This window comes from Trachypithecus francoisi, unplaced genomic scaffold (genome assembly GCF_009764315.1).
Source record: "Trachypithecus francoisi isolate TF-2019V2 unplaced genomic scaffold, Tfra_2.0 Lachesis_group3, whole genome shotgun sequence".
Classification (NCBI taxonomy): Eukaryota; Metazoa; Chordata; class Mammalia; order Primates; family Cercopithecidae; genus Trachypithecus; species Trachypithecus francoisi.
The window spans coordinates 100,339,920-100,365,357 of record NW_022681468.1 but is presented as its reverse complement, the minus strand read 5'-3'; the positions used below and the strand labels follow the sequence as shown (position 1 = coordinate 100,365,357).

The 25,438-nt window shown below is 51.0% G+C and overlaps 1 protein-coding gene across 1 annotated transcript; it reads right to left on the bottom strand.

Annotated features, from left to right (window-relative positions):
* Window positions 1–1,099: 1,099 nt before the first annotated feature.
* Window positions 1,100–25,206, bottom strand: HAPLN3 (hyaluronan and proteoglycan link protein 3). The gene is made up of 5 exons (XM_033189075.1): window positions 25,044–25,206; window positions 11,635–11,805; window positions 5,179–5,547; window positions 2,777–3,079; window positions 1,100–2,067 (listed from the first exon to the last, which is right to left on the bottom strand). Exons 2-5 carry the CDS (start codon window positions 11,756–11,758, stop codon window positions 1,781–1,783), a joined length of 1,083 nt encoding a protein of 360 aa, XP_033044966.1. The 5' UTR covers window positions 11,759–11,805; window positions 25,044–25,206; the 3' UTR covers window positions 1,100–1,780.
* Between the last annotated feature and the right edge of the window lie 232 nt (window positions 25,207–25,438).

Here is a 25,438-nt window from a genome sequence, read left to right as displayed (position 1 = left end):
ATCACTGCACTCCAGCCTGGGCAACAGAGCAAGACTTTGTCTCAGAAAAAGTACACTGTAGAATAGCAATGAAAACAATTCCAATTGCTTACGGATTCCCCCAACAAACCTTGAGAGTTGAGTCTGCACATGCATGCCAGGCAGTGTCCTTCTACCAGTGCCACCTCCTCAGATGCCTCCCTCATCACAGTCGCTGGACATGCCATTGAGCCTTTGTGAATGTGTGTGTGTGTGTTGGTTCGTGCATGCCAGTGTGAGTTCCTGGGTCCTGGTATCTTTTCAGGCGTGGGCGTGTGTACAGTTGTTTGTTCGTAGATATATACTTGTACCTCTACCTCTAGAAAGAACAGTGGGCCAAAGTAGAGTGTACAGCACTGGTCACATAGTAGGCACTCAATCATTACTTAACTAACTATTAATGAACTGATTAGTTGGTGGTGCAACTGTCAGTGGTTTTCAAACTTAAGCATGCATCAGAATCACCTGAAGGGCTTAGTGACGACAGAGGGTGTAGCTCCACACCCCAGACTTTCTGACTCAGCAGGTCTCTGGTGGGACCCAGGAATTTGCACTTCTAACAAGATCCCAGTGATGCTGATGCTATGAACCACACTATGAGGAGCACTGAGCTAAGGGAAGAACTGATTGAATAACTGGTTGGTGAGTGGCAGAGGCGTTCCTGCGCAAGGCAACAAGTTCCCTGAGGCGAGGGTGGGAGTGGGTGGCAAAGGGTGAGGCATACGGAGCACTGGCCCCTAGATCCCTGGCCTCTGAGGTCCTCTGGAGGGCCACAGCTTCCTCTGTCTTCTGAGAGGCACGTCTGACTCTTCTGCTGGGCCTCACAGAGACAGACACACTGCCAAGGGGTGGGGATGGTGAAGACACAAGCCAGGTCCTCTGCCACTAGGCCAGCACCCAGGACCAGGTGAACCATTGAGCAGGCAAGGCTAGAACCAGTCCACAGAGTTCCCTGTTCACCCCAGGGACCTGACCCAGCCAACCTACGAAGCCTGGGCTAGAAGTGCCCCCATCACACCCACCAGGCAGGGGCCTGCGCCCTGAGACCAAATGAGATGGAAACACAGAAAAGGACTGGGGATGGCGGAAGGCAGTCATAGCACCATTTATTGTCCAAAGAAAGTACACACACCCGAGAGCCTCTCCCCACACAGGGAAAAATGAGAAACAAATGACAACAAAACAGATTCTTTGGAACCAAGAGGGGGAGGGGAATGGAGAGGGGAATTTCTCCCTTCCCTCATATTTCACCTGGAAGCCTAGAACTGGCTTCCAGCCCTAGCCCCTCAGTGGGCAGACTGGGGTCAGCAGCTTCACAGAGAAGCAGAGGTGGGCAGGAGAGGCCCAAAGCCCAGCTCCGGAGGCCCCCGAGGCCCTTCTCTTCCCCTAGGCTGAGGGGCAGGGAGAACTGTGCCCACCGTGCCCTGACTCCCAGTGGCATTCTGGACACGCCACCGCCCGCTCTGGGCACCAACCTCCTTAAGGGAGGGAGACCAGCCTAGATGGTGGGGAACCTTCCAGAAGCCCAAAAACCACAAATGGCCCAGGGGAGCAGGCAGGATTTCTGGAGTGGGGCGTCCAAGAGCAAAGGGAGGCATTGGGTTCTGTTTGCTTTACAAAAAAAATAGTAAAAAAGTGTTTAAAGAAAATTTAAATTGAGAAGTATGAAAACAGTTAAAATGGCTCCAACCCACAAGGGAAAACGAACCACTCAATAAATACACAGCCAGTGAGAGAATGCGGCAGGGGAGGGCCCTACGTCCTAGTGCTGGCGGTAGCAGTAAACACCGTACAAGCGGCTCTGTGGGTCAGGGAAGCCAAAGCTTCGGACCCCAGGCTCCGGGGGCCCACAGTTGGGATGCGGGTGAACCACAGGGTAGCGGACGCTGCCATCTGCCAGCCAGCCAGCGTCGCAGCGGTCCAGGCCATGGAACTTCCAGGCGGCAAAGAGCTGTCCCACCTTGGCGATTGTGGCATCATCTTCCTGGCAGGCCTCCCTTGCCTCTGTCAGTGTCAGCTTCTCAGGGTGCTCCAGGTAGTACACCCGCCCTGGGGAAAAGGCGGCATGAGTGCCGGACAGCACAGGGGGCAGCCAGAGAGCACAGCGGGGCCTGCAGAGATGCCAGCCCCAAAGACCCATCTGAGCCCAGGGAGCTACCATACTGCAGGCATCTGCAGAGAACACTTCCTAATCTTCACCCTCTCCCAGAAAGCTCCGTCCCACCTGCCATAGAACCTGGGTCCCTCCAGTCGTGTCTGCACTCCCCCACCACCCTTCCCTATTTGCACCCTGGGTGGACACCCCACCTAGGCTGGACCAGTCAGCGTTTCTCACCCATTCGGTCATTTACTGAACACCTACTATGTGTCAGATACTTTTCCAAGGGCTTGGCATATGACACTGAACCAGTTTCGGTTTTTACTTGCTCATCTTCCTGTGAAATGAGCTGCTTTGTGAAGACAGGCTGTGTTTTATTTATCTGTGATTCCCTGGAGTCTAGTCTAGGCTCCAGCATATGGTAGGCACTCAGTAAATATTTGATGAATGAAGAAACCAATGATCAGCATAAAGCAGCAGCAGCAGCAAAACATTCGAAACTCAACCAGACGCTGCTTCAAGCGTGCCTGGTGCTCTTGACCTCCAGGTGGCAGTGCCAGCAGAGCCAGCAGAGGGGGCCAGAGCTCCCCAGAAGCTGCCCTCCCACAGGTCCTAGATGGCCACCAAACCCGCAGGCCTGGGCTTGGCCATTCCACTCACCCTTGAGGGCAGTGGCGAAGCAGAATACATCATAGCGGTGCAGGCGGCGGTGGCGGGGGCCGTAGCTTCGCACGCCAGGTGCCAGGCCCGGGCCACCGCAGGGCTGCCGGGGCAGCATGATGGGGTACTGCACCGTGGCGTCCTGCAGCCAGCCCGCGTTGCACCAGTCCAGGCCCTCCTCCCAGGCCCGGAAGAGCTGCTCAAAGGAGGCAACCACCGCACCCTGCTCAGCACAGACCTGCTGGCCCTCATGGAAGTTGAGCTGATAGCGCCCGTTGGGGGACTGGTAAGGAAAGACCACACCTGTGGGGGGAGGAAAGAGGAGCTTAGGGGGTGGCCAGGGGCCCAGCTGGCTGGACACCCCACTCTCCTCCCACCTTCACTGGGACATGTGCTCCCTGCAACACACACACACATACATTGTCCCTCAGAAAAACTCAGCTAACCTCTGACCTCCTGTCCGTTGCTGCCTCTCTCCTGGGACTCAGCTCATTCACAGCAGTACTCAGAAGACATCCATGAGTTAAGGTAATTAATTAGTCAATTAATGACCCCAACAATAGAAGGGAAACGATACCTGATACACAAGGCTGTGACAAGCCCGGACTTTGGGCTCTAGGGGCCAGGTTTGACTCCCAGCTCCCCACTCATTAGCTGGGACCTGATAGTGTATGTTATTATTAATGTGGAAATTTCCTAGGAAAATGCAAGGAACTTTCCACGTGTGGCAGATGATTTTCAGGAGAAGGAGAGGCCCTAGAGGGCATGGGGAGAGGGGTGGGGAAGGGCCTTTCCATAAAGAAGGCTCAAAGGCAGGGAGGTCCTGGGGCAGGCAGTTTCTCTCCTTGCGGCCAGGGTCTGATGGGGGCCACAGGCTTTCCTCAAAAGATATGTTCATGTTTGAAATTTTATTCTAATAAAAAGTTTTTAAATTTCTGAGATGCAATCTCTACCAAGTCAATGAAACCTTAAGGAGTAGAGGTGACCCTAGGAGTCTGGGAAGGACACCACTTGACTGCTGTTGTTTACCCAGAGTCTTTGGAATCTCCTCCTTGTGGCCAAGGACCTGGGAATAGCCTGAGCCCCAAACCTCCAATCTCATCAGGGCAGGAAGCCAGGCACCTGGGCAAAGCCAGGTTGGGTGGCAGAGAAGCCCATGGGCTCTGACAATCAGCTTGCAGCCTCCACATGTGTTTGCAGGGGGACTGTTTCATGCCTGGTTCCACCCCAAATTCCTAGCCCTTGCAGCCCCAGGAATGCGGTGAGGGCTCCCTGTTTCTCTAGGCTGCCCCTGCAGACCCCAGACCAATGACTCTTGCAGGTTTTCCCCAACTCCACTGCCACCCCAAGTTCAGGAATGAGGAATGTGGCCCCTCTGAGCCACCATGTAAGCCAAGTGGACACTTGTGGCAAAGACGGAGAATGCATTTTAAGGATGTACATGTTATCCTCATTACCTCCTTGGGAGGTAAAGGAGGAAAGATTGTGATACCCCATTTTACACCTGAGAGGCCCAGGGTTCTAAGGGGGATGAGACATTTACCCAGATGTCACAGCTGGGATGGGCTGGGGCAGGTCACCTTCCTCTATGCCCAAACTGCCCTTAACATGTGGGAGAGAGATGAGGACACACAGCCCCATCCTAGAGACAGAGAAGGTAAATACAAATTAAAGATCAAATACGGACCTCACATACAAGATCTGGCTTGCAGGGTGTGGCTGGTTTGGACAGCATTGGGTTTTTGTTTTTTGTTTTTTGGGGTTTTTTTTGGTTTGGTTGGTTTTGTTTTTTGTTTTTTGTTTTTAAAAGGAGGTTTTTACATAAAAATCAGGAGATCTCACATAAAAATATAAGCTTATCTTGTCAGGCCAGAAAATTTGGCAGAGTGGGGCCTGCATTCTGGCATGGCATCATCAACTGGGCCTGAGTAGGGTGGGAGCTCCCTGGGGACAGGACAAGGGCTCAGGATTGTGCCCAGTTCCCACCATTCCCCTCCCATTATCTCACACTGGGCTGCCTCATTCACTTGTGTTACCCGCTAACCTTGCTTAAATCTCAGCTCTATCTCTAATAAGCTGTGGGGCCAGCTCTAGTTTTCCTCTCTCTGAATGGGATGTGAATGAGAGCAGGTAGAGGGGAACAGATTCTAGATGCTGGGTGCTTGGGTTCAGACCCCAGCTCTGTCATTTACAAGCTGTGTGATCTTAGGTAAGTTACTTGACCTCTCTGTGTCTCAGTTTCCTCACCTGTAAAATGGGGATGATAACAGTAGCTTCCCTGTGGGTTGTTTTGAGAATTAAGTACTTTTAAATGTCTAAAGCACAGAGATCTGGAATTTTTCTCTGGTCTCTCCCCTCTGCTCTCAGGTCCCAGTGTCACCTAGTCCCCCTCAGGGTCTCACCCCGCAGCTCCAGCTCCACCAGACCGCTTTCATCCTCCAGCCCATCAATGACCTCACAGCGGTAACGCCCATAGTCCTCCAGTCGCAGATCCTGGATCTCCAGCGAGACATCATGCTCCTTCTCCTGCCGCAAGTGCACGCGGCCTTGGTAGTCCCCAAAGGAGCGGTGCCTCAGCCCGATGGCCACCAGCACGTCCTTCTCTGGGGCCCCGTTCTCCGACAGCTTCCACCATTTGATGCGCACGCGCCTTGGGGAGCCCAGGGCCGGCTGGTAGTGGTAGCGGCAGGGCAGGATCACACTGGCCCCTTGGTAGGTGAACAGAGTCTCCTCGGGTGTCTCCACCACCAGCTTCACTCCATTGAGGAGGTCTTGGGGGAGAGATAGGGTGCAGATGAGACCTGCTGCAGCACATCCGTACCCCTGCAAGGGCCACCTCACCCCCTCATCCGCGGCTTCTCCAGGCTCCGATTGCAAAAATGGCCACCATGCTCCACCCCTCCCTGGATCCACATGCTCCGCAGTGTGACTTTGCATATCCTTCCATCAACAGATGACATTTATTCCCCCACCCCTTGAATCTGTGCTGGCTTTGCCAACTGAATGCCTTGGAAGTGACTATTCATCATGCCTGTTCTGAGCATAGGCCCCAGAGGGCCTTGCTGCTTCCACTCTTTTTCTTAGGACTTTGCCAGCCACCATGAGCACATGGCCAGGCTTGCCTGCTAGAGGATGAGAGACTACACAGAACAGAGACAGAGCACCCCAGCTGAGGCCATCCTACAGCAACCAGCCCCCTGCTGACCTGCCCACCACGGGCAGGCACATCTGCAAGACCCAACTGCAAGACCTGAAGAAATGGAGCCCACTCCAAAGTGCTGACCCACAGAATCATGAGTCAAAAAAACGGCTGTCATCTTAAACAAGTCACTAAGTTTTGGGTGGTTTGTTATATATCAAAATCTAACCAATGGAGCAGGCAACAAGAGCTATCCCACATGAAGTATATGGCCAGGACAAGCGGCCCTGATAGGAATCCCTCAGAGTTTCCTTCTCCACCACACTGGCCAGAGGACAGCACAGCCCCAGCTTTACTCTCTGGTCCAGCTGTCTGCCATAACTCTTCCCAGATACCGAGCAGCCTAGTGAGCTAAGGGCAGAACTTCTAAAGGAGACTATGCTCAGGGCTCCGAGTTACAAATACACACAGACCTCAACATGCAACAAAAGAATCAAGTTCACAGGCTAAGGCTGCCTCTTCTTTAACTGGAGAGCCCCTATTGGGACCTCACTGATTCATTCTCTTGGGTCTAGACTTCAAGACATGCTTGATTTACTCAAGGTGGGGGACAGGGGCCAGGCATGGTGGTTCACGCCTGTAATCCCAACACTTTGAGAGGCCAAGACAGGAGGATCGCTTCAGCCCAGGAGTTTGAGACCAGCTTGGGCAACACAGCGAGATCCTGTCTCTACAAAAAAAAAAAAATTGTAACTAGCTGAGTATGGTGGCGTGTGCCTGTGGTCCCAGCTACTTGGGAGGCTGAAGTGGAAGTATTGCTTCAGCCCAGGGGGTCGAGGCTGCAGTGAGTCATGATCGCACCACTGCGTTCCAGACTGGGTGAGACAGCAAGACTCTGTTGCTGAAAACAAAATAAAAACAACTCCATTAATTAAAAAGGTGGAGGCAAGGGGACAGCCTCATGGGTAAGCAGGAGACGGGAGGTTCACTGTAGAGGAATCATGCTGAAAAAGAGCTATAGAGCTATACCTAAGGTGAATGATTGCCATATGTAGAGGCCTCCAAGTGTGGCCCTCGGGTCAGTAGCATTAGCATCACCAGGAATTTGTCAGAAATGCACGTTGTTGGGTCCCAGTGCATCAGAGACTCTGGGAATGGGGTCCAGCCTCCAGAGGACTCTCAGGCTCATTCAGGTTAGAGCTGTCCTGCTCTGCAGAGGCAGTAGGTACAGAGGTTTGGAGTCAGGCAATCCAGGCTTGCATCTTGGTTCCACCTTTTCCCAGCTGTGTAATCCAGGGAATTCAAGCCTCAGCTTCCTCATTTGTAGAATGGGTTAATTACAGTCCCTACAGAGGGCTGTGATAAGGTTGAAATTAGGTAAGGCAGGCCTGGCACACAGAAAGTGTCCAATAGATATGAAGCAGGGCGATCATTTAGGGGCCACTTCCTTGGTTCTTCCCAACTCTCGAGTAAAGCTACCTTTGAAGCTTTAACCTGAATAAAATGAAAATGTACATCCATATGATAAAAATACTATACAGCCATGTAAAATAATCTGGTAGATGTACATTCATTCGTTGACTTAGAAAATTATTTATATTCTATGAGGTGATAAGGGAGACTACAAAATCACATGTATGACATGAGCTGATTTTTGTTGGAAGAAAGTTTTCTAAATCATAAAGGAAAGCCTCGGCCATGTGTGGTGGCTCACGCCTGTAATCCTAGCACTTTGGGAGGCTGAGGCAGGCAGATCACTTGAGGCCAGGAGTTCGAGACTAGCCTGGCCAACATGGTGAAGCCCCATCTCTACTAAAAATACAAAAATTAGGCCGGGCGCGGTGGCTCAAGCCTGTAATCCCAGCACTTTGGGAGGCCGAGACGGGTGGATCACGAGGTCAGGAGATCGAGACTATCCTGGCTAACACGGTGAAACCCCGTCTCTACTAAAAAAAAATACAAAAAACTAGCCGGGCGTGGTGACGGGCACCTGTAGTCCCAGCTACTCGGGAGGCTGAGGCAGGAGAACAGCGGGAACCCGGGAGGTGGAGCTTACAGTGAGCTGAGATCCGGCCACTGCACTCCAGCCTGGGCGACAGAGCGAGACTCTGTCTCAAAAAAAAAAAAAAACAAAAACAAAAATTAGCTGGGCACGGTGGTACACGTCTGTAGCCTCAGCTAACTCAGGAGGCTAAAGTGGAAGGATCTCTTGAGCCCAGGAGGCAGAGATCACACCACTGCACTCCAGCCTGGGTGACAGAGTGAGACCCTATCTCAAAAAAAAAAAAAAAGGCCGGGCGCGGTGGCTCAAGCCTGTAATCCCAGCACTTGGGAGGCCGAGACGGGCGGATCACGAGGTCAGGAGATCGAGACCATCCTGGCTAACATGGTGAAACCCCGTCTCTACTAAAAATACAAAAAAAACTAGCCGGGCGACGTGGCGGGCGCCTGTAGTCCCAGCTGCTCGGAGGCTGAGGCAGGAGAATGGCGTAAACCCAGGAGGCGGAGCTTGCAGTGAGCTGAGACCCGGCCACTGCACTCCAGCCTGGGCGGCAGAGCGAGACTCCGTCTCAAAAAAAAAAAAAAAAAAAAAAAAAGGAAAGGCTAGAAAGAGGAAAGAGATACCTAAAAAGTCAGCAGTGGTTCCCCTGGGTGGGGGGATTATATATGACTTTGCTTACATATTCAGGGACAAAAGGGAGAGAGAAAAAGTAAATGTCGGCCTGGTAGTGTGGTGAAACTATGGGCAGGAAGTTTAAGTTTTTTAAATTCCACAAATCTCAATAAAGTAGTGCTTGTAGGCCTGGCACAGTCACTCACGCCTGTAATCCCAGCACTCTGGGAGGCTGAGGCGGGCAGATCACGAGGTCAGGAGATTGAGACCATCCTGGTTAACACAGTGAAACCCCATCTCTACTAAAAATAGAAAAAATTAGCTGGGCGTGGTGGTGGACGCCTGTAGTCCCAGCCACTTGGGAGGCTGAGGCAGGAGAATGGCATGAACCCAGAAGGCGGAGCTTGCAGTGAGCCAAGATCATGCCACTGCACTCCAGCCTGGGTGACAGAGCAAGACTCTGTCTCAAAAATAAATAAATAAATAAATAAACAAACAAAGTAGTGCTTGTACAACAAAATAAATTTTGAAGGAAAAGGGTGTGGTAGGCTAAATAATGGCCTCCCAAAATACCCTAAATCCTAATCCCTAGAACTTGTGAAAATTACCTCATGTGGCAAAATGGACTTTGCAGATGAGGTTAAACTAAGGATGTTGAGATGGGGAGGGTATCCTGAATTTTCCAGATGGGCCCTAAATGCAAATACGCAAGTACCTGTTTAGAGGGAGGCAGAGGGAGATTTCCACATAAAAGAGGAGAAGGCCAAGTAGCCATGGAGGCAGAAATTGGAGTGAGGCAGCTACAGGCAAGGAATGCCAGCAGCCACCAGAACTGAAAGAGGCAAGGCAAGAACAGATTCTTTCCAAGAGCCCCGAGGAGGCACAGTCCTATCCACACCTCAATTTCTGCACAGTGAAACTAATGTTGGATTTCTGGTGCCTAAAGCAGTGAGAGAATACATTTCTGTTGTTTCAAGCCACCAAGTTTGTGTTAATTTGTTACAGCTGACCTAGGAGACTAATAAAAGGGGGAAATTTTCTCTGCAGGCACAATCATCTACTCAAAGGCAGAGGGAAAGGTGAGAAACACCCAGCCCTGTGCTTGCAAGTTCATGTGTCATCTCTGAACCAGGCTGTGAGCTCTTCATGGCAGGTGCTGGGTATTACTGAGACCAGCAATCTGGTTCGTTCCTTCCACAAACAAGTGGAACAAGTTTTTTGTTGTTGTTGTTGTTGAGGCAGAGTCTCGCTCTGTCACCCAGGCTGGAGTGCAGCGGCGTGATCTCAGCTTACTGCAACCTCCTCCTCCCAGGTTCAAGCTATTCTCATGCCTCAGCCTCCCAAGTAGTTGGGATTACAGGTGCACACCACCACACCCGGCTAAGTTTTTGGGGTTTTTTTTGTTTTGTTTTGTTTTTGAGATAGTCTCAGTTTGTCGTTCAGGCTGAAGTGCAGTGGCGCAATCTTAGCTCACTGCAACCTCCACCTCCTGGGTTCACGCCATTCTCCTGCCTCAGCCTCCTGAGTAGCTGAGATTAAAGGCACCTGCCACCATGCCCGGCTACTTTTGTATTTTTAGTAGAGACAGGGTTTCACCAAGTTGGTCAGAATGGTCTCAATCTCTTGACCTCGTGATCCGCCCGCCTCGGCCTCCCAAAGTGCTGAGATTACAGGCATGAACCACTGCACCTGGCCAATTTTTTGTATTTTTTAGTAGGTTTTGGTATGTTGGCCAGGCTGGCCTCGAACTCCTGACCTCAAGTGATTTGCCCACCTCAGCTTCCCAAATTGCTGGGATTATAGGCATGAGCCACCGCACCCAGCCCTCAGCTTGTCTTTTTAATAGCTGTGTGACCTGGACAATTGGATTAACTCTCTGAGCCTCAGTTTGCTCATCTACAAGAACAGATGATAACAGAATCTACTTTCAGGCTGTGAGGGCAGGCAGCATCAATTCAGCCTGGTCAGCACCCATGCTGCACTAGTGGTTAAAAATGTGTATTTTCGGCAGGGCTTGTTAGCTCACGCCGGTAATCCCAGCACTTTGGGAGACTGAGGCGGGTGGATCACCTGAGGTCAAGAGTTCAGGACCAGCCTGGCCAACATGGCAAAACCCCCGTCTCTACTAAAAGTACAAAAATTAGCTGGGTGTGGTGGCAGATGCCTGTAATCCCAGCTGCTCAGGAGGCTGAGGCAGAAGAATCGCTTGAACCTGGGAGGCGGAGGCTGCAGTGAGCCAAGATTGTGCCACTGCACTCCAGCCTGGATGACAAAGTGAGACTCCGTCAAAAAAAAAAAAAAAAAAAAAAGTGTATTTTCACCCTTGCCTACGTCAGGGCTTTTGTGATTATAAGAGACAACATATGCAAAATATCTAGAAGCACGCCCAACCCATGATGGGTGCACAATAACTGCTACTTTAAAAAGTTCCCTGCCCAAGGCCACACAGCTAGTAAGAGGTAGAATTATAAGACTGAAACTCGGGCCAGGCATGGTGGCTCATGCCTGTAATCCCAGCAATTTGGGAAGTTGAGGTGGGTGGATCATCTGAGGTCAGGAGTTCAAGACCAGCCTGGACAACATGGCGAAACCCTGTCTCTACTAAAAAGACAAAAATTAGCCGGGGTGGTGGCACATGCCTGTAATCCCAGTTACTTGGGAGACTGAGGCAGGAGAATCGCTTGAACCTGGGAGGCGGAGGTTGCTGTGAGCCGAGATCGCGCCACTACACTCCAGCCTTGGCAACAGAGTGAGACTCTATCTCAAAAACAAAACAAAAGAAGATTCAAACTCACATCTATTTGACCCGAAGTCCCCTTTCCACCGGGGGGACCAGGGGAGGACACATTTAAGCTGGACCCTGAACAATTGGCAAGACTTTTAGGGAAAGTAAAAAGCCTAAGTGAATTGGGCCCCATGCCTAGGGGGCTGGCAAACACAAGGAAACGAAATCACCCCTTCCTCTGTCTGCGAAGCAAGCTGGTCCACTACAAGGGCCCTGCTGGCATGTCCCTGTCCCAGCCTGGAACCCACAGATCACAGCAAGAGCCAGGGAGATCTAGGTCACCCAAGGGAGCAAAGAGCTAGGTGGAGGATGTTGCCTACCTTTGCCATGACCGTTGCCTGGGTTCTGGTCGTTGGCGCTGTTGGAGTAGTAGAAGCCATTGTAGAAGGGCAGTCCATAGGAGCCGGGCAGCAGGAGCAATGGGACCAGGAGCAGCAGGCCCATCTCCTCATGCCAGGGCAACCCGGGCCAGGCTGGGGCCCCAGGGCAAACTGGGAAGGGGAGGAAAACAAGGCAATTAGAAAAGCCCAGCTTTGAGGGCCCGCATCCCCTCTACTCCAACACCATTCACTCGTTTGCTCAACAGTTCACTGCAGGACACCTGCCACCTGTGTGCCAGATGCTGTTCCCGGAGCTGAGAAGACAGCAGTGACAAGCTAGATGAGGTTCCTGCTTTCAGGGAACTGCACCCCGAAGGCAAGATGGGAGATCAGCAAAGAGACAAATTATAAGAAGGAAGTAACAGGCAGCTAAAAGACAACAGAGAAAATTAAGCAGGACGATACGACAGGCTCAATGTTTTTCAAGCCAGAGGTTTGAATTTGAAAGGTTATGAGCAGGCCGGGCATGGTGGCTCAGGCCTGTAATCCCAGCACTTTGGGAGGCTGAGGCAGGCAGATCACCTGAGGTCGGGAGTTCAAGACCAGCCTGGTCAATAGAGAAACCCCATCTCTACTAAAAATACAAAATTAGCCCGGTGTGGTGGCACATGCCTGTAATCCTCAGCTACTTGGGAGGCTGAGGCAGGAGAATCGCTTGAACCCAGAAGGCAGAGATTGCGGTGAGCCAAGATCACGCCATTGCACTCCAGACTGGGCAACAAGAGTGAAACTCTGTCTCAAAAAAAAAAAAAAGAAACAAACAAACAAACAAACAAAGAAAGGTTATGAGCAGCATTTTTAAATGACACCAAATAAGCTAAACTAGAACAGAAAATATCAGGGTGCATCGATGGTATGTTAAGCAAAGATGAGCCCTGCTTTTTTTTTTTTTTTTTTTTTTGAGATAGAGTCTTGCTCTGTCGCCCAGGCTGGAGTACAGTGGTGTGATCTCGGCTCACTGCAACCTCCGCCTCCTGGGTTCCAGAGATTCTCCTGCCTCAGCCTCCCGAGTAGCTGGGACTACAGGCGCCCACCACCACAACCAGCTAACTTTTTGTATTTTTAGTAGAGACGGGGTTTCACTGCCTTAGCCAGGATAGTGTCGATCTCCTAATGCACCTGCCTTGGCCTCCCAAAGTGCTGGGATTACATGCGTGAGCCACCGCGCCCAGCCTGTTTTTTGTTTTTGTCTTTGTTTTTTTTTTTGAGACGGAGTCTGGCTCTGTCGCCCAGGCTGGAGTGCGGTGGCCGGATCTCAGCTCACTGCAAGCTCCACCTCCCAGGTTTACGCCATTCTCCTGCCTCCGCCTCCCAAGTAGCTGGGACTACAGGCGCCCGCCTCGTCGCCCGGCTAGTTTTTGTATTCTTTAGTAGAGACGGGGTTTCACCATATTAGCCAGGGTGGTCTCGATCTCCTGACCTTGTGATTCGCCCGTCTCGGCCTCCCAAAGTGCTGGGATTACAGGCTTGAGCCACCGCGCCCGGCCTGTTTTTTGTTTTTTTGAGAAAGGGTCTCACTCTGTGGCCAGAGTGGAGTGCAATGGCGCGATCTCAGCTCACGGCAACCTCTGCCTCCCGGGTTCAAGTGGTTCTTGTGCCTCAGCCTCCCACATAGCTGGGATCACAGGTGTAAGCCACCATGCCCAGCTAATTTTTTTTTTTTTTTTTTTTTTTGAGATGAAGTCTCACTCTGTCACCCAGGCTTGAGTGCAGGGGAAGCTCCGCCTTCCAGGTTCACCCTATTCTCTTGCCTCAGCCTCCCGAGTAGCTGGGACTACAGGAACCCACCACCACACCCGGCTAATTTTTTGAATTTTTTAGTAGAGACAGGGTTTCACCGTGTTAGCCAGGCTGGTCTCAAACTCCTGGCCTCAAGAGATCCACCCACCTCGGCTCCTAAAGTGCTGGGATTACAGGTGTGAGCCACCACACCGAGTAAGGTCAAAAATAATTTTTTTTTTTTTTTTTTTTTGAGAAAAAGTCTTGTTCTGTCACCCAGGTTGGAGTGCAGTGACACAATCTCAGCTCACTGCAACCTCTACCTCCTGGGTTCAAGTGATTCTCATGCCTCAGCCTCCTGAGTAGCTGAGATTACAGGCGCGTGCTAACATGCCCGGCTAATTTTTATATTTTTAGTAGAGACAGGGTTTCCCCATGTTGGCCAGGCTGGTCTCGAACTCCTGACCTCAGGTGATCCACCCTTCTTGGCCTCCCAAAGTGCTGGGATTATAGGCATGAGCCACTAAGCCCAACTCAAAAATAATTTTTGAACACCATGCTAGAGGTCTTGGGGAGCTATTCCAGTTTGGGTGAGCACTCAAATAAAAGAAGTAGCCCACCCATGGGCTGTAGTTTGATGATTTGATTTTTTTTAATATTGCATTAAAATATTATGTCTTGATTACTAAGATTTTTAGCAAACCCCCTTCCTCCCTGGCTTAAACCTCACACTGAGGGCTACTGCCTCACTCATGTCACCCTAGCCCTGCTCACCTACCATTTACTGCACACTCTCAACAATTAAAAGATGGGGTCACTCCTTGAAGGAGCTTGGTCCAGGGAGGGGGCAGAGTCATGGGCAGGCAGTCTCGATTGCTGTGTGGTGAGTACCAAGATGGAGGTACAGAAACACGAATGTCCAAATGAGACTGAAGGTACAGGAGTTTGCCAGGTGGAGAAGAACTGACAGGTTTATCCAGTAGGGCACTGCCACTACAAAGGTGCAGATGCCAGCAAGAGTCCTGATCCTGGGTGTGCTGGGGGTGTACAGGGGTTCCTTCATTTGTCCCACACACCCACCAGGTCCATCGTCTGTCCTTCTCTGACATGTATTGGTCCCTGTGGGTCACTTGTCTCAGTTCCCCAGCCCTCTGGCTTCTGGTGGGATAGAGCCAATGGGAGGCACTCAGAGAAGATGGCAGAGAGGGAAGAGAAGGAAGACCGGGCATTGTTTCCCGGCTCCCTTGCCACCCCAGTGCCTCTGCCACACAGTGTCTGCTGCTGCTGGTCTCTGCATCCCCAGCTTCCTTGTTGGGTCCCTTTACCCTGCTCTCTAGAAGTCATTCCTCCATTAAAGTTTCTTCATTGGAATCATCTGGGCTGGATTCTGCTTCCTGCAAATACCCTGGCTGCCATGGGGGAGAGGAGGTAAGGGGGTCACCAGGGCCAGTGTCTGCACGCCTTGGGTGTCAGGCCCAGAAGCATATCCTATTTTTATTTTTTTTTTTAAGATAGAATCTCACTGTCGTCCAAGCTGGAGTGCAGTGGCAAGATCCCAGCTCACTGCAACCTCCGTCTCCTGGGTTCAAGTGATTCTCGTTCCTCAGCCTCCCGAGTAGCTGGGATTATAGGTACGCACCAACATGCCCCACTAATTTTTATATTTTTTGTAGAAACGGGGTTTCGCCATGTTGGCCAGGCTGGTCTCAAACTCCTGGCCTCAAGTGATCCACCCACTTCGGCCTCCCAAAGTGCTGGGATTATAGGCATGAGCCACCATACCTGGCCAGAAGCCTATGGCTTTAAGCAGAGAAGTCACAGGATCAGACTCACATCTTAAGATACTTCCCTGCAGGGACTGAGTGGAAGGTGGACCTGGGGGCAGCAAGACCAGAATGACAGCAGGCAGCTGCAAACATAACTATGATTATCATGTAGCAACGTGGAAGAATGCTTAGGGTGTGAGTTAAAATAGACAAAGCAGAACATACAATTGCCTCTGCTATGACTGCAACCATGTGGTCTTGTGAATGCCTGTGTACAGGACCCAGAAGATCAGGAAACGATTAAAAGAAAGAGGAAGGGAGGACGGAAGGGAGAACAGAAGGAGGGAAAGAAGGAAAGGAGGGAAGGAGGGAAGGAGGGAGGGAGGGAGGGAGGACGGAAGGCAGGCAGGCAGGCAGGCAGGCAGGCGGGCGGGCGGGCAGGCAGGGCATTGGCTTGTTAGAGTGATGGGATTGTGAAGTTAACATTCTTGTTTCCAGAACAGTTAGGAGCGCTTGCTGGAGAGAATGGATGTAAAGAAAGTTGAGAGGCAGAATCCACCATTCTCTTAGACATCTTCACAGAAATCCCGAGGCCCAGACGTGCCATCTATGCTGTGCACTGCAGCCAGGACACCAACAACTCTGAGGCCCCGCTTCTTGTCCAAGAGGAATTCATTCCCCTGTTGACACCTGTAAGGCCCCTTGGCAATAGAGAACTGGGAGGCCTAAGCACAATGGGGCAACCTGGTACAGAGTTTGGGAACTGGAAGATCGGAGTTCAAATCCCACCTCTACTACTTATTCACTGCGAGATTCTGGGCAAGTTTCCTCGGTTATGAAATGGAGATCATAAAACTCACCCTGGTATATTTCTCACCAGTGCATTCTAGTTTTCTCCGAAAGTAACAGGTATAGATGGGTGTATGGCCGCTCAGCTGAAGACTGCATTTCCAGCCTCTCTCGCAGCTAGGAGAGCTATGTGACTCAGTTCTGGTCAATGGCAGCAAGCAGAAATAACATGTGCCACATCCAGGTCTGGCAGTTAAAACAATTACAGATGCCTTTCCCTGGTATTCTTTCCCTCAAGCTTCTGGAAACCACAGTAGCCAGCTAAGAGTCAGAGATAGAAACCACAGATTGAATGGCAGAGCTGCCCATCAGCCCTGGATCTCCTCCACTTGCACTGTCCCATGAGAGAGAAACAGAGTCCTATAGTATTTAAGCCACCACTTTTTGTGTCTTTTTTTTTTTTTTTTTTTTTTGAGACAAAGTCTCGCTCTGTCACCCAGGCTGGAGTGCAATGGCGCAATTTCGGCTCACTGCAACCTCCACTCCCAGATTCAAGCAATTCTCCCTGCCTCAGCCTCCTGAGTAGCTGGGATTACAGGCACCTGCCACCACACCTGGCTAATTTTTGTAATTTTTTTTTTTTTTTTTTTTTAGTAGAAATGGGGTTTCGCCATGCTGGCCAAGCTGGTCTTGAACTCCTGACCTCAGGTGATCTGCCCACCTCAGTCTCCCAAAGTGCTGGGATTACAGGCGTGAGCCACCACGCCCGGCCTGCATCTCTTTGTCAACATAGCTTAACCTCACCTATCCTAACAAATACACACGCCACAGCATTACTATGATCAGCATAAAAGTATTAACAGCTGAGCACTTACTCTCTCATTTATTTTATCTTTGTTTTTGTTTTGAGGTCAAGTCTCACTCTGTCGCCCAGGATGGAGTGCAGTGGTGCGATCTCGGCTCACTGCAACCTCCACCTCCTGGGTTCAAACGATTCTCCTGCCTTAGTCTCCCATGTAGCTGGGATTACAGGTGTGCGCCACCACACCCAGCTAATTCTTTGTATTTCTAGTAGAGATGGGATTTCACCATGTTGCCCTGGCTGGTCTCGAACTCCTGGGCTTAATCGTTCTGCCCGCCTCCACCTCCCAAAGTGCTGTTATTACAGGCATGAGCCACTATACCTGGTCCCAAAGTGCTGTTATTACAGGCATGAGCCACTATACCTGGTCTCTCTCATTTAATCCTTACCACTACCCCGAGATGTGAGCTTATAAGTGTTCCCATTTTGCAGATGGAAAAACCAAGGCACAGAGAGACTAATCATATGCCCAAGGTCATCCAGCTAGGAAGTGGCAGAGCTAGGATTCGAACCCACTCCAGCCCCAAAGCCTGGAACCACAATGCCAAATTCAGGGAGGTGATTGTGTGGCACACACAGCCCAGTGGCCCAAAGCAAACCTTGTAAGAGTTCATTTCCTCTCCCTTTCTTCAGGCTCCACACCTGGAACCAGGAGGGAAGTAGGGCCAAGACTTGATGTTTAGCTTGATGTCCCGGGCTCCCCGCTGTCCCTGCGCAGCTAGAGTCTCTTTGAGCAGAGGGGATCCCAGCTGCTGCTTATAATGTTTCCAGCCTCTTACAGCGGCTCGTCTAGCACAAATGCTCCCCAGTGAGAAAGGGCTTCCTAAGGGTAAACAAATGCAGCGGTTTCTGCCACTAAGTGACATTAGTAGCTTTGGGAAAAAAAAAAGGTGCATTTTTGCAAAATCATGCATTAAAAAATAGAGTTACAGGGAAATAAAGTCAGGACAGACTGCTCAAAACATGTAACTTTGTAATCAGAGAGCTGACAAAATAAGAACAATCTGAATTTAAAAAAAAAAAAAAAAACTAGCACCGTTAACACTCCACTGACATCTGCACCCCACTGATGCCTCCATCAGCCCCTTGCAGCTTTCACCACTGGGACAAGTGCTTCCTCCTTCGAGATGTAAGTCCTCAGAGGCTTTGGTTTTGATAGAAACCAGATTTACCAAAATTAAAATCTGACCCAAGGTGAAGTCATCTTCTTCCATTTTTTTTTTTTAACACAGGGATATGTTTTTGCAATTTCATCATATTCCTAGTTTTATCAGTAAACTTTTAGTTCTGTTAAGCAGCTAAGCCAACCATGCCAGCATTCCTCCTTCACCATAGCTATTGCATCCTTCGGTTGGGATGGTGAGAGTTTGGATATTTAGATTTTGGAAATGTGGGGTAGGAAGGGATGCTGTGTTACCCAAATCTATTTGGTTCCTGAGTTTGGAGCGTGAACAGCAAGAGTTAGGATTGCGGCTGGGTGTGGTGGCTCATGCCTATAATCCCAGCACTTTAGGAGGCTGAAGCAGGTGGATCACCTGAAGTCAGGAGTTCAAAAACAGCCTGGCCAACGTGGCGAAACCCTGTCTCTACTAAAAATACAAAAATTAGCTGGGCACAGCGGCAGGCACCTGTAATCCCAGCTACTCAGGAAGCTGAGGCAGGAGAATGGCTTGAACAGGGGAGGTGGAGGTTGTAGTGAGCTGAGATTGCGCCACTGCACTTCTAGCCTGAGTGACAGAGCAAGACTCCGTCTCAAAATAAATAAATAAACAACAACAAAAAAAGAGTTAGGATGGCGAGAGACTTCTGGATGCATACTAAAGAACGGCACTTTCTGCAAGACTGTCACTATTTATGTTAAGGAACTCACACATTGCTAAGGCTTCATATTTAATTACGAAAAATCTCCAGACATTCACGGGTTGGGAAAAATCACTACTGAACCAATGCAATTCCATGTTAAACTGACATTGTTCCTCTATCATTCTCACCAATCATGGATGAGAACCAACTCAATTCCATGTTATACTGACATTGTTCCTCCATCATTCTCACCAATCATGGATGAGATGAGTCTCAGTTCAGAAACATGCACGGAGGCAGAACACACTGTAGCACCTTCTGCTGTCCTCTGGTGAGCTCAGCACTTGAGCCTCTGAGGCACCCCTTCCCAGCCTCAGAAACCCCAGCACACCCTCACAACCTTCAGCCTGGCACCACACTTGCTCCCTGGGTTTTAAAGGGCTTCCACATCCAGCAGCTCCCAAGATCCTCCTAAGAGCTCCCCACGGTTGGCAAGGATAATTTTTTTCTCCCCATTTAATCCACAAGTGAATAGAGCCACAGAGACATGAAGCAACTATCCAAAGATCACAGGGCCAGGAGATGGTACAGGCAGAACTCTGTTCAGTCCTTGTCAGCCAATCCCATAACAGTCTGTCATAAATTTTTATTTATTTATTTATTTATTAAATACATATTTTTTTGAGATGGACTCTCAGTCACCCAGGCTGGAGGGCAGTGTTGTGATCTCAGCTCACTGCAACCTCAGTCTCCCAGGTTCAAGTGATTCTCCTGCCTCAGCTTCCTGGGTAGCTGGGATTACAGGTGCCCACCTCCATGCCCAGCTAATTTTTTTTTTTTTTTTTTTGTATTTTTAGTAGAGATGGGGTTTCGCCATGTTGGCCAGGCTGGTCTCGAACTCCTGACCTCAAGTGATTCACATGTCTCAGCCTCCCAAAGTGCTGGGATTACAGGTGTGAGCCACTATGCCCAGCCCAATCTGTCATATTTAAAGACTGCCTTCTACTTGTCAGCGCACTTCCATGGACACGAGTCTCTGTGGGCCTCCCAGTGTCAGAATTATTATCCCCATCGTACAGACAAGGAAACTGAGGTTCCGAAATGCTAAGATGCTTGCCTAAGTTTACCCAGGCAGATAAAGGAGCTGGGACTTGGTCTCATTCATTCAACACATATTTATCATGTATCTATCGTGTGCCAGCCACCATTCTAGGCAAAAGAGACGTCCTCATGGAGTTTACATTCTAACAGAAGACAATAAACACAATGCGCAGGCTCTTGAGCTGCATGGTGGAGCCCACTCCCACTCTGCGGGGTGTACTTTCGTTTCAGTAAATCTGTGCTTCTGTTGCTTCATTCTTTTGTTGCTTTGTTTGTGCGTTTTGTCCAGTTCTTTGTTCAAAACACCAAGAACCTGGATGACTTGTAGTCAAGACCCTCCACTGGGAACGTATGTTAACGAGCCAGCCAGGAGGTAAGCCCAAAGTTTGGGATTTATTTTTTCTCTTTTTCCCTTTTCCTCTCTGCTCCATACAAGGCAACCCTGGCTTGTTTTTTTGTTTGTTTGTTTGTTTTTTTCAATCTCTCTCTCTCTCTTTTTCCCTTTCCAATTCAGGACTCTCAGTGGACAGTGCCTGTGCACAGAGGCAGCTGTAGGTTTCTGGCCGGGGCCACTCTCTGGTGAAATTGAAAGGTTTCCCTGTGGAAGCGCCTGGTCACCGCCGCCCAGTTGGGGTGAGGGACCTGAGTCCTTTTCCTTTTTTTCTTTTTCAATCTTTGAGTGGCCATTTCCTAGTAGGTCCTTAGTAACGGAAGCCAACTGGCCAGGGCCACTCTCTGGTGTTACCTGAAGGCCAAGGAGTGAATGGGGATAGCTGCCTGCGTGGAAGGGGGAAGGGCTCTTTTCTATCTTTTCTGGTTACAGTCTCCAATCCCTCCATGTGATGCAATTGGCAGTGGCAGCTCTTCCAGGGTGACTCACACACATTTCCAGTGACTTAAACCCTCTTTTCTTATGCTAAATTCTCCTATGGAGTTAGCCCATAAAGGCAAAAGATAATGTCTCTTAGGTATTTTGACCTCCCTTCTCCTATTTGATCTATTCAACTGGCTGAGGACCTTTGGGACTCAGAAGCTTTAGAACACATTCTACATCTTGGACCTCCACTGAGGGGATCCCATAGCTTGATGGTCATTGCTTCAGCATCAATTTGCTTGCCCTGAACCCCATAGAAATTCTCAACCCCAATTCTATCACCCCCAGACCCTGGAACACCCTGCCACCCTTGGTACTGTTAACTCCACAATGTTTGGGAACCTCCTTAGTCCTGCAAGGAGTGCAGGAAGATATGGCCCATCTAAACTGGTGCGATGCTAAAAGTCAGGGATTATACCCAGGAACAAAAGGAAAGTTCACAGTAGGCCATCACCTCTGGAGGGTAAACAAACAAAAAAGAAAAAAACAAACCCACAATGTGTGATATATGTAATGTGAGAGTGATGCAGGTGATAGAGAAAAGAGGAAGTAGGAGAAGGGGTACCTTTTGGACAGGGAGGGTCAGGAGGGCCCCCCGATATACAATGAAGACACAAACCTGGAAAATCCTGGGAGAAGGGGCATTCCAGGGAGAGGGAACAGCAAATGCAAAGGCCTGTGGCAGGAATGGCTCAGAGGTCAGTAAGACTACAGCCCTAGGGACAAGAGGGAGGGTGGCAGGAAATGATGTCTAAGTCACGGCCAGAGGCCCCATGATGTAGTGCCTTGGCATTTATTTATTCTAAGAAAGAAAGACATTGAAGAGTCTCAGCAGAGGACTGGCATGAATCTGCTTTACTCAAAGGATCATTCTGGATGTTTTCTGACTGCCAATGAACTGCATGTCCCCCTCCTGGCTCCTCCTTTCCAAGCTAAAAGGAACCTGGGTTATCTCCATCACTTCTGGCCTCTCTCCTGTGGGGCACCCAGCTTTGCTTGCTCTCTGGTTTATCACTTCAAGTGGAGGGTTGTGATCTGGTCAACACCTCTCTTTGTTGGATGCTAACTCAGCAGTAATGTAACCTCACATTGAGGGGGATGTCAAGAAAATTAAAAGGAATTGGCCAGGTGCAGTGGCTTATGCCTGTTATCCCAGCACTTTGGAGGCCAAGGAGGGTAGATCACCTGAGGTCAGGAGCTTGAGACCAGCCTGGCCAACATGGCGAAACCCCGTCTCTACTAAAAATACAAAAAATAGCTGGGTGTGGTGGTGGGTGCCTGGAATCCCAGCTACTCTGGAGGCTGAGGCAGGAGAATTACTTGAACCTGGGAGGCGGAGGTTGCAGTGAGCCGACATCATGCCACTGCACTCCAGCCTAGGCGACAGAGTGAAACTGCATCTCAAAAAAAAAAAGAAAAGAAAAACAAAAGGAATTTTAAGAAAAGATCAGCCATGTGCCCAAGAACGACAGGCCAGGAGGAAGCTGGCCATTTTCCAGTCCTCTCTGAGAGACAAGCAGCACACACACCCAAGGTTTCAAGTTAAACTCATTGAGTTTGGGTCTTAGCTCTGCCACCTGCTAGCTGGGTGACCCTGGGAAAGTCATTTGACCTCTCTGAACAGAAAATTTCCTCTCTCCAGAGAAGACTAAAGGGGAACTCAGGGGCTGAGGACAAGCACAGCCTTGAATGCTAAGGTCAGTGCACGGGACAGAGTCCTGGGTGGGAGTCGAGAGTGGCAATTGCCACTTGGTTGCTGCCTTGCCCCAGGTCCATCTCTGACCATCCTTGACCACTACCACTGAGGGGAGGGATGGACAACCTCCACTCCCCTACCATGGCTATCCAGCCACCAGCTCCTCAGGACCACCACAGAGGTGCCACCAGCTGGAAGGCCCAAGACCAAGTCCAGCCCAGTCACCTTGGCAGTGAATAGCTCCCCAAATCTTCTGGAGTCCTGCCTGGGCACTCAGACCTGGGCTCGGTATTGAAGCTGGACACACTGCATCCTGCTGAGTGACTTCCAGCAAGTTCACCTCTCTGTGCCTCTATTTCCTCATCTGTAAAAAAAGGAACTTAAGGCCGGGTGCGGTGGCTCACACCTGTAATCCTAGAGCATTTTGGGAAGCTGAGGGGGTGGATCACCTGAGGTCAGGAGTTCAAGACTGGCCTGGCCAACACAGTGAAACCCCTGTCTCTACTAAAAATACAAAACTCAGCTAGGTGTGGTGGCAGATGCCTGTAATCCCAGCTACTGGTGTGGCTAAGGCAGGAGAATTGTTTGAACCCAGGAGGCGGAAGTTGGAAGTTGCAGTGAGCTAAGACCACACCACTGCACTCCAGCCTGGCTGACAGAGTAAGACTCCATCTCAAAAAAAAAAAAAAAAAAAGGAACGTAATGGGCTGTGGTGACAATTATAGAAGATGTAAGATGTATGATAGCTAGTCCCTGGCATGTAGCAGGTGCTCAACAAATGAACATGGCAAAGACTTCAGGCTCTAGAAGCAGATTGGCTGCCTGCATTCAGTTCTGGCTCCACCCACTTACTAACACTGTCATTGGACAAGTCGCTGCACCTCTCTGAGCCTCAGTTTCTTCATCTTTAAAATGAGGGTCACAAGCCAGGCACGGTGGATCACGCCTGTAATCCCTGCACTTTGGGAGGCCGAGGTGGGTGGATCACTTGAGGTCAAGAGTTCAAGACTAGCCTGGCCAACACGTGAAACCCCATCTCTACTAAAAATACAAAAATTAGCCGAGTGTGGTGGTGGGCGCTTGTAGTCCCAGCTACTCGAGAGGCTGAGGCAGGAGAATCGCTTGAACCCGGGAGGCGGAGGTTGCAGTGAGCTGACATTGAGCCATTGCACTCCAGCCTGGGCAACAAGAGCAAAACTCCATCTCAAAAAAAAGCGGGGAGGGGTCACGACAATACCAACCAGAAAACACTTTCGTGAAGATTAAGGGAGAGAATAGCTGCAAAGCACTGAAAATACTGCTTCATGCTTGGGGATAAGGAGCAAGCACTGGGAAAATATGACCTATTACCACACTTGTGAGCAGTTCATACAGTGAAGTCTTACACCATCTCAGTGGCTCTTTCTCTTCTCTCACTGCCTATGAGACAAAGTGGTCACCACTGCCTCCTCTTCACAGTTGAGGAAACTGAGGCCAAGAGTGTGAAGGTCAGTGAACTACCTAAGGCGTTATCTTTGTCAAATATCTCGAACTTAGAGAAAATTCAGTTTTCCTGATGGCCAGCCCGTTGCTTTTCCCAGGCGCCTCTAGCCTAGGGACCCCTCCACCAAGAACAGTAAGCCTGGACTTGGAGGGAGGGTGGGTGGCACCTCCTCGCCAGGGGAATGCCCGCACTGGGCCGTCCGTGAGTACAAGTCCCCAAGGTACCAGAAGGGGGCAGCATCGCCCGCAAGGTCTGCACGAGCGCTGCTCCCAGTGAGAAATTTGACATCCTTGTCACTGTTTGCATAAGGCTTGATTCGCGCCTTTGAAACCTGCAGCCCCCAGGAGAATGAAAGCCAGAGGTGTTTCCTACCAGCATTCCCAACCCGTTGGCCCAGGTGGAGTCGCGGGAGAGAAACCAGGGCCTGTCTCAATCGCCGCCCCCTGCTGCAGAGAGGACAGGCACTCCCGCGGGTCAGCGCTGGACACCGAGGTCGGAATAGGTTCACAGGCTGCCTGTGGCCATCCAGCGAGCTGGTGGCAGGACTGGGTCCAAGTGCCGTGCTGTTTCCATCCTGGCTGCGCACGAGCCTACGTTCCTCCCTGAGGGTCTCCATCTCCCACCCAGGGCTCTGCCCTCCACCCTCCCTACCCTTCTGGCCTCGCTGTCCCTGGGGCAGGAACCCCGGTGAGCGAGGTCTGGAACCCATAGGCATCCGCTGCGTTTGCCGCAGGGCGCCCAGAGCCGGCCAGCCGCGGTCCAGAGACTCAGGTCCACCAGCCTCCTCGCAGGTTGCCCCCAGCCCCTCCCAGGGCTCCCGGGGCCCCCGGAGCATCCAACAGATACCCAGGGGCAGGGCCTGGGGCGCCGCGGACGGCGCTGGAGGCAGCCGACCCTGGACAGACGACAGGGGAGAGAGCCAAGCGGCCCCTGGCAGGAAGGGGGCTGGAGGCGGACGGTGGTCTCGGAGGCCAGGGGGTCCGCTCGGGCTCTGCTCCCTCACGGTGGGCACGAGGATCCGGCGTGAGTCTGCCCGCGCCCCCGCGCGGCTCCCTCCCCACTTGTGCCCCGGGCGCCCCTCGCCCGCGATCACAGCCCATCTCAGCCCGGGCCTCCGCAGTGCCCGGCCCACGCCTCCTGCCCCTTCCCCCGACCCTGCCCGGGAGGTGTGGGAACCCACAGGGCACCCAAAGCGGGGAGAGAGGAACCCGGCCCGCACGCAGCCCCAGAAGCTCAGCGACCCCTGAGCCACGTACCGTCCCCAGGCAGCTCCTCTACTGCTAGAGCTCTCGGGGGCCGCGAGCTGCCCCGGTCCAAGGCGGCAGTCGGATTTCGGGGAACTTAAAAGGCTAGAAAGGAAGCGGCAGTAGAAAAACCCCCGCGCTCCCGCCAGACCAGCCCCTTAAAGGAACACGCACATCTTTCCCTCCCAAGGGCTGGGCCCCAGGGGAGGAGTTACTGCAGACTTCAGCGGTCTCCAGACTTGCTGGGAACCACCGCAAAGGGAGTGTGCAAGAATTGAGGCCCGCACGTCTTGGGAAAGGAAAGTAGGGGTGGAATAGGAGAGTCTGGGGAGGGGGGATCCCCTGAGAAAGCCTGGTATACCAAAAACAGTGGGAATAAGCAGGGGGCCCCTGTCCAGCATTCTGCT

Bases quoted from the DNA above. Each gene is read 5' to 3' on its own strand.
- HAPLN3 (XM_033189075.1), bottom strand. From the start codon at position 11,758: ATGGGCCTGCTGCTCCTGGTCCCATTGCTCCTGCTGCCCGGCTCCTAT. The intron at 3,080-5,178 runs GTGAGACCCTGA...CTCCCCCCACAG, and splicing joins GGTGGAGCTGGAGCTGCGGG to GTGTGGTCTTTCCTTACCAG. The intron at 2,068-2,776 runs GTGAGTGGAATG...CCTTTTCCCCAG, and splicing joins CTTCGCCACTGCCCTCAAGG to GGCGGGTGTACTACCTGGAG.